An 11,684-nucleotide genomic window follows, 5' to 3' on the forward strand; every position below is an offset into this window, starting at 1 on the left:
GCCCTGTGGATGAATCCCTGTCCTGGTTGCAGCCTCTCCATTGCTGCCACCCCCTTCTCCACCCAACCAGAGCACAAGGCTGTCCCCAGGGCCATGGGAGCTGGGTAATGGTCCCATCAGGCTGCCTCCCTCCACCCCATCCTGGCCTCTCCACCTGGTCTGGAAGGGTGGTGGGAGGAAAGAGAAATATTCTCCTGTCCTGGCAGGGAGCAGCATCCCAAGGCCATGCAAGAGGTGGGAAATGAACAAAAGCTTTCTGCAAACACAGCTCCATGCTCAGCCCGCTGAGGAGAGCTCTGGATGTCCAGGAGCACTGTAGACTCCCAGGGGCATGGCTATTACTGGAGCAAAGTGATGTGATGGAAACATCCCCTTATGGATGATACTGAGCCAACTTCTCTTCCACGAGGGATTGCTCCAGCCCTTCCTCTGGGTGCAGGCTGGCACTGCTGGTGTGCCACAGGCTTGTGTCCATTGGCTACAGGTGGGCAAGGAAGCCTGTTCCTCCACTTTCCATTCCCACTTCCCACCCAAACCACAAACTGTAAACATCCTTGGGTACCCTGCACCTAAAATCATGGAGGAAATAACAGCAGCTGAGTGCTTTTACTCCCTGAGCCCTGGATCTGGGAGAATGATTTGGGAGTTTTGGTTCTGCAGCAGCTGGGATGGGGGAGCCAGGGCTGCTCAGGCACAGTACCCAGCTGTGCTGGTGCTCCTGGGTCTTCAGGAAGCTTCTGCCTTGCAGGAATGTTTGCTCCTTCTCTCTGAACCATTCGATCCTCAGCATCTTCTCCTGCACCCCAAGGCAGAAGTGGGGAGCACTCAGCCGTGGTGCCCTGGCACCACTTGGCATCTCCTGTACTGCCCCAGTCCCAGTGGGCATGGCCCCTTCCAGGCAGGGAAGAGGGCAGGAAGGCACGAGCTGATCAACCAGCAGCAGCAGCAGCCGGGATCTCACCCTGCCTTAGCCTGCAAAGCCTGAGGGAAACCTCCCTGCTCAGCTTGGCTGCCTTTGGAAGCATCGGCCCTGGTGAGAGCCAGAGCACTGCTCTCACCCACTCCAGCTCTTTTAAGTACTTAAACCCTCACTGCTTCCCTCCATGGGCCTTTGATCCAGCTCCAAAGCTAGAGAGGTTCTGCCCTGGGCAAATACCCAGGGAACCAATCCATTCAGAGGCATCTAGGAGCAGGGAGAGGAAATCTCCAATTGCAATAACAGATGGGAAAACCAAGCAGGGAAATTTTGTAGCCTTTTGTACTGTTTTTCCTCATGTAAAGCTGAGGAGGTGGGATAGCTACTCCTCCACACTGGTTACACGCTGTGGGGGGATGCTGAAGACAGCTGCTGCCGGAGCAGATCTGGAGCTGCAGTCTCAGGGACTGCTCTGCACTTCAGTGTTTGTGGCTGATGGGGGTTGAAGAGTTCATGTGGGTCCCAAAATACACCAGCAGTGTTCCTGTCAGAGCCAGGGGACAGTCACCAGGGCACAGTGAGATGGCTCCAGGCACAGATGCCACCACAGTAGTTATGGTGGGGAGAGTGGTGAGGAGCGGTAGTGCTGCTTCCACAATCAGCTGGGAGCAGAGGATCCAAGATAAGCCACAGGCAATGTGTGGAGTGATGATTCTGGCTGCCTGTGCTCCTCTTCCTCCCACAGAGAAGCTCCCAGGAGGACTTGCTGTTCTTCCCCAGGAGCTGCAGCCTGGGTGACAGCAGGCAGAGGCCTGGGCTGGGCTGTCCCTCTGATCTGCACTGCCCTGGCAGATCAGCCCCTGCCAGCTCTCAGCACATCTGTGCTGCTTCCCTGGTGTGCTACCAGCCCTGGGGGCAACATTTGTGCCTCGAGGGGGTCACAGCCTCCCCTGCTTGCTCCTACTGTGCTAAGGCTTCCAAGGAGGAATAATGCTGAGAAGAGGTGTGAGGAAGAGACAAAGGGAAGGGTGTTCTCCTGGCACTGTTAGTACCTTCTAGGACACTTGGAGCTCCCAAGAACAGCACAAGTCCTTACTTAAGTTCATGGGGAAAATACCCCCCAATGTGCAGTCACTTGGCAGAAAGGAAACCTTCCCAGCCTTTCCTCTGGTGGGAAGTGCAAGATGGGTTGGGACACACCCTCTGGAGTGATGAGACCCCTTTGGGGTCAATGCCTGATTTGTCTTCCCAGCCCCAGAGCTGTCTCAGCCTGGTATCTTTCTCTACCCTTGTCTCACACTTCAAGTTGCCCTGTCACCGCTGCAAGGCTGGGTCATTGCCTCCCTCCTGCCTGAGATGGAGCAATTCTGCTCCAGGTTGTCTTTGCAGCTTCACATGTCTGCTCAGAAATCTCCTGCCCGACCTTGGCCCTTCTTGAGCCCACGTTTGGTAACTTTCCACTGCTCCGAGCTCCGGCCTGCCCATGTTGGGGTAAGAGAAAACTGGTTGTGCTGCTGGGCAGGAACCACTTCTTGTCCCCAGCTGGTTCCACCTGGTAGCCCACAGTTCCGTGTGAGTGCCCAGCTCCCCAGCCTGCTGCAGGTGGGGCCCTGGCACAGTGGGGTGAAGCACCTCAGCACTCACCCTCCTGGTCATCTCAGCCTCTGGATTTGTGTGGTCCCAGATCACTTGGATTCCCCCCACCCAGCTGCACATTGCTGTGTGAGAGGGATGAACTCCCCCTGGCAACAAACGTGTCCCCATTTCTGGGTGTCACACCCAGCACCCTGCTGGTGCTTGGCAGCATCCAGCCCTGGAGATGGCATTGGCTCTGCCACATCTTTTGCTTGTGGGCAAACCCAAGGGAGTTTGCAGCTCCATCCCTTGGACCATGGTTTCCCTGCCAGACTGGAGTGCAGTGGGAAGAGGTGATGCCCACCACGGCCCCAGCCATCCTCCATGCAGGTGGATGACTCCTGGGACTCCTGCTGACTGTACCTCTGCAGCAAATATCCTCTTCCAGCATGGCATCCACCCCCAGATTTTGTCACCAGCCCTTTCCCACCAAGCTGGGGAAATCTGGGGACACAGCATTTTTAGGCGTCTCGGGGATGCTCCTACCTCATGCTTGAGGCTGTCCTGCCACCCTTCCCCGGGAGCTCTGGTCCTGTCCCTGTGTCCCAAGGTGTCTGGTGTGCCCCTGCACTCTCTCCCCTTGCTGTTGACCCTGGCAGGGCATCCAGCCAGAGCTCACAGTCACACCAATGTTGCTGGAAAACTGGTTGGGGATGCAGCAAAGCCACCCTCCGTGCCCTCCACTCCCAGCTTCCCTGGGGCCGTGTCCTTGTGCCAATGGGACGGGAAGCATAACAACCTCCTCTTTTACAAGGAACCTTGCAATCTGGTTCCTTCCACTGCCTTGCCTGAGATAAGCCTTCCCTCAGGGTTTGTTTATTAGGAAACTTCCCTCCCTCCCAATCTCTGAGCTCTCCATTGCTCTTGAAGCTGGAGGAGAAGGAATTCTTGAGCGGGAGCAGCTGAACCCACCTGGGGTTAGAAACCCATAAAAGTTGTGCAGCTCCATTGACCAGGAGCTGCTGGGGTCTGAGCTGTGCCAGGGACCTGCTGTGACCCCGTATCCCCCAGCCCAAGGAGCAGGGGGGCTGCTGCCTCATCAGGGCAGGGGAGGGATTTGGCTAGGTCCTCCATCTGTTGATTGGGAGTGGGCTTGGATGGCAGGAAAATGGGAGGGACATGCAAGTGGGGGGAGTGTGGCCAACCATGGCCAGGAATGATGGCTATCTGTGGGTAATGGCTCGCTATCAGATGCCTCTAGGGTGACCAAATAGCGTGTAATGGGTCCTGTGCTGGAGTGGGCTGAGGGCCCTGGGGGTGCAGATTGCAGCCTGGATAAGCCACCCCTGTAGTTCAACTCCCATCCATTATTTAAATGTAAGGGTAAATGCTTTCATCTTTTCAACTGGAATGGTGCCACCAGCTCAGCCACCTCCCTGGTGGCCTGCAGGCAGGAGTCCCTGGGAAGGGGACTGCCTTGGACAGCCATGGCAGGGCAGAGAGGGGAGCCATTCCCTCTGTGGGGGTGCTACCAGCACCCCTGGGGGCAAGGTGCAGAGGCTGATGGACAGGGTGGAACTGGGGACAGGGGATATGGCTGTGCACCCTCTCTCTGCTCTTCCCTGCACCAGAACTCAGAGTCGGCTGTTGTGGTCCCAAAGTCCAGCCATGGTGGATTGTGAAGGAAATGGAAAGAAAAGGCCACGTGTGTGTGTGCAGGGACTTCTGCAGGAGCAAGTGGTGTTGTGGTAGGGCATGGGGAATGACTTCAAACTGAAAGAGAGCAGGTTTAGATTATTGATTGGAAAGAAATCCTTCCCTGTGAGGGTGGTGATGCCCTGGCACAGGTTGCCCAAAGAAGCTGGGCACAGGTTGCCCTATCCCTGGAAGTGTCCAAGGCCAGGTTGCTTGGACCAACCTGGGATAGTGGAAGGTGTCCTTGTTCATGGCAGGGGGTGTAAAGACATGAGGTTTGAGGTTCCTTCCAACTCAAACCATTCTGGGACTCTATGAATTAGGACACTCTATGAGGACACATCTCAGCCTGACTTCTGCTGGCAGACACAGTGGGCAGACCCTCTCTCCAGCACAGGACAAACCAGTGGGATCCTGGTGTTGATGCAGCAGAATGAAAGAGTCAAAGCCCACCCACATAAACACAGACCACCCTCAGCCAGTGTCAACATCTGGCCACAGCCTGCTGGTGGCTCACCTGGCACCTCAAAAACAGAGGCTCTGTGATGGGAACTGTGGCATAAGACTGCTGCAGGATCCAGCCAGGGCAGGCAGAACTCCCAGGAAAGAACAAAGCAGCCAGCAGCAACTCCCACTCAGAGGTTTTTCCTTTAATGGTTTGGTTTTTGTTTTGTACATTCGTAAAATTGTGAACAATAAATACTGTGTGATTGGCCCCCAGCTCCCATTTGCCCCCCTCCCCAGGTTTCTGCAGAGGTGAGGGACACAGGGAGTGACACAGGGAGGGCTGCTCTACTCATGGGAGGTGTCCAGCTCACATCATGGGCACCACAGAGCAAGGCAGCATCCCAGCTCTGGCAGCAGGATGGAGTCAGGGTCTGGGCACAGAGAGGTGACAGTGTGCAGGCAACATCTCTGCTAAGAGGGGGTGAAAGGGAGCATGGCCTGGTGATCTGGACGTGGATCTCCTGCTGAAGCTCAGGGCTGATGGTCCCGGAGCTCAGCTACCCCTCTGTTGTCCTGGATCTCCAAGGTGCCCATGTTCAAATGTGGATCTGCTAAAAAATATGGGATGGTGCTTGGAACTGGGAGAGATGTGATTTCCAGGTAGGCAGAGAGACCTACATGACTTGTTGTTCCTCAGAGGAGGTAAAGGCAGGGAAAGATGTCATGGGAAAATGGGATTCCAACTTCCTGGCTGTGCCTGTGGGTTTCCTGCTGTGATTGGGGTGAAGGTCCAGGCATGGAAGAAGAAATGGTGAGGGGAGAAAGTAGGGAGCCCTGAGATATGGGAACAGGGAGGTGCTAGCAAGGGGAGTGTGGGCTGCCAGGGCAGTGAGGGCTCTGGAGAGAGGAGGTGACAGCAGGGCATGGGGTGACAGAGGGGCACAGGATGGCAGAAGAGGCTGGAGAGACACTGGCAGGCTGTTGGGGGAGGCTAATGTGAGCAAGGTGCTTGATGTGGAGGGTCAGCTGTGCTGGTGGTGTTCTGGCATCCAGAGATGGCAGCACAATTCACACCCAGAAAGGCTGGCAATGCCACCTCCCTGGGCTCTGGAATTGAGGAGCTTCCACCCAGGTTCTGTGGTCTGTTCTTGTGGGGTCTTTTCACCTTCCTTTTTGGGACCCAGGCCATGCTGGGAAGCAGCAGGACACGGCCCATCAGGAAGATGTGGAGCTGGCTCAAAAGGCTACACTGCAGAGCTGAGCATCTCTGAACGTTGTCCTCTGCCCCACCCCACACTTTCCTCCAGAGAGAAGAGACCAATAACCCCACAAGGGCCCTGTGCCCTAAGCAAATTCTTGCAATGAGAAATAAACCCCTTTGATGATGTGGAAGCTTTGTCCAGGGAGCAATCAGGTGAGAAGAGCCAACTCTTCATATTGTCTGGGTCCCTCAAAGCACCCGGGAATCCCAGGTCCCGCATGGGGCCTCGCCTTCTTCAGCCACCACAGCCTCTTTGGGCCCAGAGTGTACAAAGCTCCTGGGATGTGCTGTGTATGTCCCTTATTTGTCCTCTTTGTCCTGCCTTCCTGGCCCCATCTCAGTATTTCCCATTTCAAGGAACAAGCCACCAAGCTGGTGAAGGGCCTGGGAGCTAACAGAACACCCCACCATGTCCTGAATACAATGTGTGGATGGGAGAGGAAATGCTTTTCCAGGAGACCACTACACGGAGAGACTCCAAGAGTTCCTGGCCCAAGCATGAGGGCATCCTGAGCCAGAACAGGTGTTTCTCACAAGGGTTGTGGGAACAGGGACTGCCCTGCAGTGGGTCCCAGTCTGCCCAACAGAATCAGGAACCCCCAGTGAACACAGGGAGAACGTTTTGGGAAGGCCAGTGCTGATCCCACAAGCAGCAGGCATCTGCCTGGATGGTTTGATCTCCAGTGCTCTGGCTCAGGGGTGGTTGCTCAGCATTGTTCCAGCTTGGGACAGGCCAAGTTTGTCCCTTCACAGTTGTTTTGGGGGTTTGTGTCTCTTGAGTTCACAACAGCATCCTTCTCACCCATTTTGCTGTCCCATGCACCAGTGTTTGGGGGATTAGGACTAGTGGGCAGGAGCTCCTGGGAGCTGGACTCTGCAGGATGGGGGCCTTGGTGAGGAACATGCATCACACCTGCGTGGGGAGAGAGGGAGGGAAGGTCTTTTCTGTGTGAAGGCAAAAGGAGGACCAGGACAATGGATGGTCAGTGGACAGGAACAAGTCCCCACATCCCAGCATTCCCTACACGTGGCAAATGACCTAGGCAGGAGAGCTCAGGAGCCAGGTGTGGAGCTGGCAAGGTGGCTCCTCTGTCACACTTGTCATTATGACTTGCAGGATGTTCTTGACTCCACAGTGCAGAAAACTCTTGGTCTCTGGGGCAATCCAGCTGGCCATCTGGTTCCTGGCTGTGATCCTCCAGCTGCAGTGGGACAAAGCCACTGTGTCCTTGCTCTGTACAAGGTGACAGCCATGGTCTGTTTGAGCACAACTTGGACCAAGGCTTCGCCCTCTGTAGTCCCTACCCTGTCTACAGATTGTAGGAACTGGGTTGCAAATGTCCCTGAGTGTCCCTGATGAGGGGGCTGGGTGAGCCTTGATGAAAGCTTGGTGCTTTTGGCAGTTTTCTCTTGGTGTTTTTAGCAGTTTTCTCTTGGTGCCTGCTCCTTTTTAAGGGAGTTCCAGGACTGGGGTGCTGAGGCTGGGAGCGTGCAGAGCCCAGCAGCACTGTCTGTGACACATTGGGGAGCACAGGGACTGGATTTTTGCACCTGGTGGACTCAGCCGGGGGAGCTGCTGGAACCCCACACAACGTGGTCCAACCAGGCAATGGTGGAGCTTTCATCCATGGCGAGGAGGAGGAGTGGAGTGGTGGGACACTGGGAAGGTGAGGCATGAGGTGGTCAGTGAGATCCAGGAGCTTTTGAGCAAAGTGAACTTAGGGGTCAGCATGCAGGGGGCTGTGGACACACACGGCGTCGGTGTCGCCGGGAAGGCTGCAGGACAGGGAGCGCTGCATGGCCCGGCAGCCCAGGGGCCCGTCCTCGGCACCGGCCGGCAGCTGCAGGCCCTGCGTGCTGCTGGACCTGCCGTCGGAGCAGAGCAGCACGCTGGAGTCTGCCTCGCACTTGGTGGGCCGGCTGTAGTAGGGCTCCATGACGTGGCGCAGCTCCAGGGGCACGGTGAGGGGCAGCACCTCCGCCTTGATCACGGCGCCCACAGGGGCCTCGGAGGAGGCCGCCCGCAGGCTCTCGGAGCGGCTCATCTTGATCAGCAGGTCAATGGTTTTGTTCTCAGCCTCGAGGAGGCAGTTGGGCAGCCCCTCCCCATCTCCAGCCTCCCCCGTGGCCGGACACTTGCTGAGGGGCCCTTGGTCTTTGCCATGAAGTTTCTCGCTTCCCAGGCTCACATTGCAGGGCTCCTTCTTGGCCTGCTGGGCCTTCTCCAGACCTTCAGAGGATCTCTTCACTGACAGGTCCAGCGGCCCCTCGTGGGATTTAGTGGCTTTCTCCAGTGCCTGGTGGATGTGATAGAGCTCTCTTCGGATTTTGACCAGCTGCTCCCTGAGCTCTTTTTGCCCAGGGGTGTCCTCCTTTGACAGATCAGACAGTTTCTTCTCCACCTCTTGGTACTCCTCCAAGGTTTTGGACAGGTCCCCGATGAGCATGGTTGTGGCCTCAGGACCTGTCATGGAAGAAGTCTCTTGGGGTCGGCTCTGATTGCAGAGGCCATGGTCCAGGGCAGCAGCCACAGAGGGAAGGACTTCAGTGTCATTGCCCCTCTCTGGCTCCTCAGGCTGGCCTATGAGGACGTCCGAGTGCCAGTGGTCCAGGGCCTTGGGGATGTGGCCAGGGTTGGCCCTTGGACCACTGCAGAGAAGAAGTGGATACAATCAGTAGGGGAAAAGACAGGAAAATCCTCACACTTATGTCCAGGGCCAGCATTACCAGATTAGGCAGGTTTCCTCCACTGGCTGCTGCCAGCGTGAGACCCTTCCAGGAAGGACTTTGGTCAGAGCAGGCAGAGCCCTGGCTGGACCTGCTCCTGGCACTGTTCTACCAGAGGAAGGTGGATCCTGACACACACTATTTCATGGCACCGACAAAGGGAGAGGCCAGCCTGGGGAGATGGTGCAGATCCCACCTCAGCTAGCCCAGCCTGGATTCCCCCTCTTCTTGGAGCACTGGAGAATGTTGATGGAAATTACTGTTCCACAGTCCTGAAGGCCAAATTGCAGGGAATCTGTCCAGCCAGCCTGAGGGCATGGCAAGGGCAGGTGGAGATAGAAAACCACAGAGATCTTCTCCACAGAAAGCTCCTCTGGGTGTCAAAGCTGTGGGTTTACTGTGACATTTTTCTTGGAGCCACAGCTGGACTTGCACAACCAGGGGAGGAACTGAAATTCTGTTTAAAGGAGCTGTGCACATTTCTAGCCCCAGGTAAAAGGAAATGTTTGGGAATGTGACCCTCCTTCTGGGCTTTGAAACCAGAAGGTGAATCAAAGGAATGCAAATGTGTATGCTTTAAAATAGACGATTGTTCCAGCAAACCTGGGATATGTGGGGACACAAGAGGTGCTTTCCTGATCACTGGGGAGAACAGGTCCACCCCCACACAGACACCACATCATGTCTGGCTCCAGATAGATCAGGGGAAGGCAAGGGACAGCAAGTGTGACAGAGCCCAGGTGCTTGGCTGCCCCTGGGAGCTTTTGAGGCCCTGGAGGGCAGGGAGCTCTTCTTGGGTGGGCACTGGTGTGAAACACCAGCCTGAAGAGTGCTCAGCTCCCCAGGACTTATCCCATGGATTAGTGGGGGGAACAGAGAACCAAGAGGACATGGAGATAAACAATAACAACCTGAAATGAGGAGGAGGCAGAGAGATCTCAGGCACCTTACCTGCTCTGGTAGCTGAGCTTCCCAGGCATCATCCTTTCGGCTCCTATCAAATCCACCCCACTGGCAGGGAACTTCCTCTTCAGCGGGTTTCTTGGAGGGCTGCTGGTCTCCAGACAGGGCACCACTGGCAGCTCTGTCTTCCTGACAGTGCTGTGAGTGAAAGCACCATCCTTCATCCCCACCACGGTTTGGTAGATGTCAGTGGCTGACTTCTTGCGTAGGTTGCTGAGGCCCAAAGCTGGGTTGCTCTCCTTCTCCTGGGACAGCCATTTCTCCTCTTCTTCCTGCCCCACCATGGCAGAGTGGCCGAGCTCAGAGCCTGGCTCCTCCCGGACACCTCTGGACCAAGGAAAACCTGTCTTCAGCATGGGAACTTTCAGCAGCCCGGGTTTGTTTGGCTCACTGGAAGGTTTGGTTTGGGGTGGTGTGGGCATGACTGAGCCCACCAGCTGCTGGGGGTCTGGTTTGCTGGAGGACATCTTGCTCTCCGTGGAGCCAAAGGTGTGCTCAAAGAGCAGGGGGTAGTAGAAGCGGGGGAGGAAGGCTGAGCGCTCAGGGCTCTGCAGAGGCTGGAAGTGCGAGGCATGGGGGTGCATCAGCTGGGCTGTGGAGGCCAGGAAGGGCAGCTGAGCCAAGTGAGGGTGTGTTGTCGTGCTGTTGGCCATGGTGGGGCTCAGGTAGGAGAAGAGACTGGGGTTCAAAGGGTAGTTAATACCCAGCAGTGAGAGGTTCAGGCCCTGAGGTTCGTGGTAGTCACTGTAGGCTGGAGGGGGGTAGCACGGGATAATGTTGCTGTCGGTACAAGGTGGGGAGACCTCAGGTGTGTTCCTCCTTTGCCCATTTGCCACCAGTTTCCACTGCTCCATCAAGATGCCACCGCTGGCCAGACATTTCTTTGGCACTTTGCAATGCTTTGGCTTTGCATCTAGGTCAGGGGAGGCCATTTCCCTGCCCTTCATGACGTGGTTTTTGAGGGAGAAGACATCTGTGATGATGAAGTCGGGCTCCACCTCCTTGCAAGGCTTGTTGTCCCTCTTGTTCTTGAAGCCAAAGACCAAAGTGTTCACTTCTGGTTCAGCTGGGTCACCTTGGCAACCTGGCTCTTCGTTTCTCTCCTTCTTCTCCCCCGCATCCATCTCCCTCAGCAGGCCAGCAACATCCTCCTCCTCCTGGAACTGGCCGCCTTCCTCAGCAGCCCCTTCAGCAGGCAGGATCTCCACCCCTGTGGTCAGCTTCTCCTCGTGGCCGTCCCTGCCGGGGACCTGCTTGGGCCGGCCGGAGCCTGCCGCGGTGGCTGTGGGGTCGCAGGGGTCCTGCTCGTCCTGCCGCCCGCGCAGGCGGGAGCTCTCCGTGTGCAGCAGCCGCAGCTCCGGGTGGAGCAGGTTCCCCTTTTTGTAGGGCCAGTCGGACTCGATGAGGAGGGACAGGGAGTTCTTGCACAGGCTGTACTTCATGTGGTTGTAGAGGTGGGACTTCTCCATGCAGGTGAAGGGACACTGGAAGCATTTGTAATTGTAGGGTTTGCCCCATGGCCTCGGGATGTAGTGAGGCTTCTTCGGCTTCCTCTCCTTGTGCTTGTAGACTGAGGTCAGCTTGCAGCCCCCGTCGTCCTTGGACATGGTGGAGGCTGCCTGGAGATGGCTCCTGGTGGGAATAGAGGAGCACGGCAGGTGAATCTTCCCACACCTCTCTGGGAAGCACAATGTGCCCTGGAAGAAGGACAGCATGGAGGTGGTGAGCTCTGCCTGCAGCTCCCAGGGAGATGGCTCTGCTCTGCGGGCACCTCTTGACCCCAGAGATTGGAGCCCCACAGAGTGGAGCTTCTGGGAGATCAGTATGGAGCTCTCAGGTTTGAGATTTAAAGCCAGGCTGGATGGAATTGTTGATGGAATTTTTGCCCAAAGCCTGCAGGTATGCCTGTATACACTGATTCCATTATCAACCCTCTTCTCTGAAACCACCCCAGAGGAAAAGGAAAACAAACACTATTAAAGGCGTTGGAGCTAAACCACCTCAAACTGACATTGAGGTGCCCAGGTGACCTGCCTGGCCAGCCAGAGCCTCTCTGGGGCAGCCCCAGCCCAGCTCAGGGACCATTTCCCTGCTGAGGGC

At 56.4% G+C, this 11,684-nt stretch overlaps 1 protein-coding gene across 1 annotated transcript; it reads right to left on the minus strand.

The window, feature by feature from the left end:
• Positions 1–4,432: 4,432 nt before the first annotated feature.
• On the minus strand, positions 4,433–11,191 carry PRR35 (proline rich 35). Its single transcript, XM_064390704.1, has 2 exons — positions 9,573–11,191; positions 4,433–8,543 (listed from the first exon to the last, which is right to left on the minus strand). The coding sequence occupies exons 1-2, from the start codon at positions 11,189–11,191 to the stop codon at positions 7,613–7,615; spliced, it is 2,550 nt and encodes an 849-aa protein (XP_064246774.1). The 3' UTR covers positions 4,433–7,612.
• Between the last annotated feature and the right edge of the window lie 493 nt (positions 11,192–11,684).

Source organism: Passer domesticus, chromosome 15 (assembly GCF_036417665.1).
Source record: "Passer domesticus isolate bPasDom1 chromosome 15, bPasDom1.hap1, whole genome shotgun sequence".
Classification (NCBI taxonomy): Eukaryota; Metazoa; Chordata; class Aves; order Passeriformes; family Passeridae; genus Passer; species Passer domesticus.

Excerpts from the sequence above, each read along its gene's own strand:
- PRR35 (XM_064390704.1), bottom strand. The coding sequence starts at position 11,191 with ATGTCCAAGGACGACGGGGGCTGCAAGCTGACCTCAGTCTACAAGCAC. Across the intron at positions 8,544-9,572 it reads AAGCTCAGCTACCAGAGCAG|TGGTCCAAGGGCCAACCCTG; the intron begins GTAAGGTGCCTG and ends TCTTCTCTGCAG.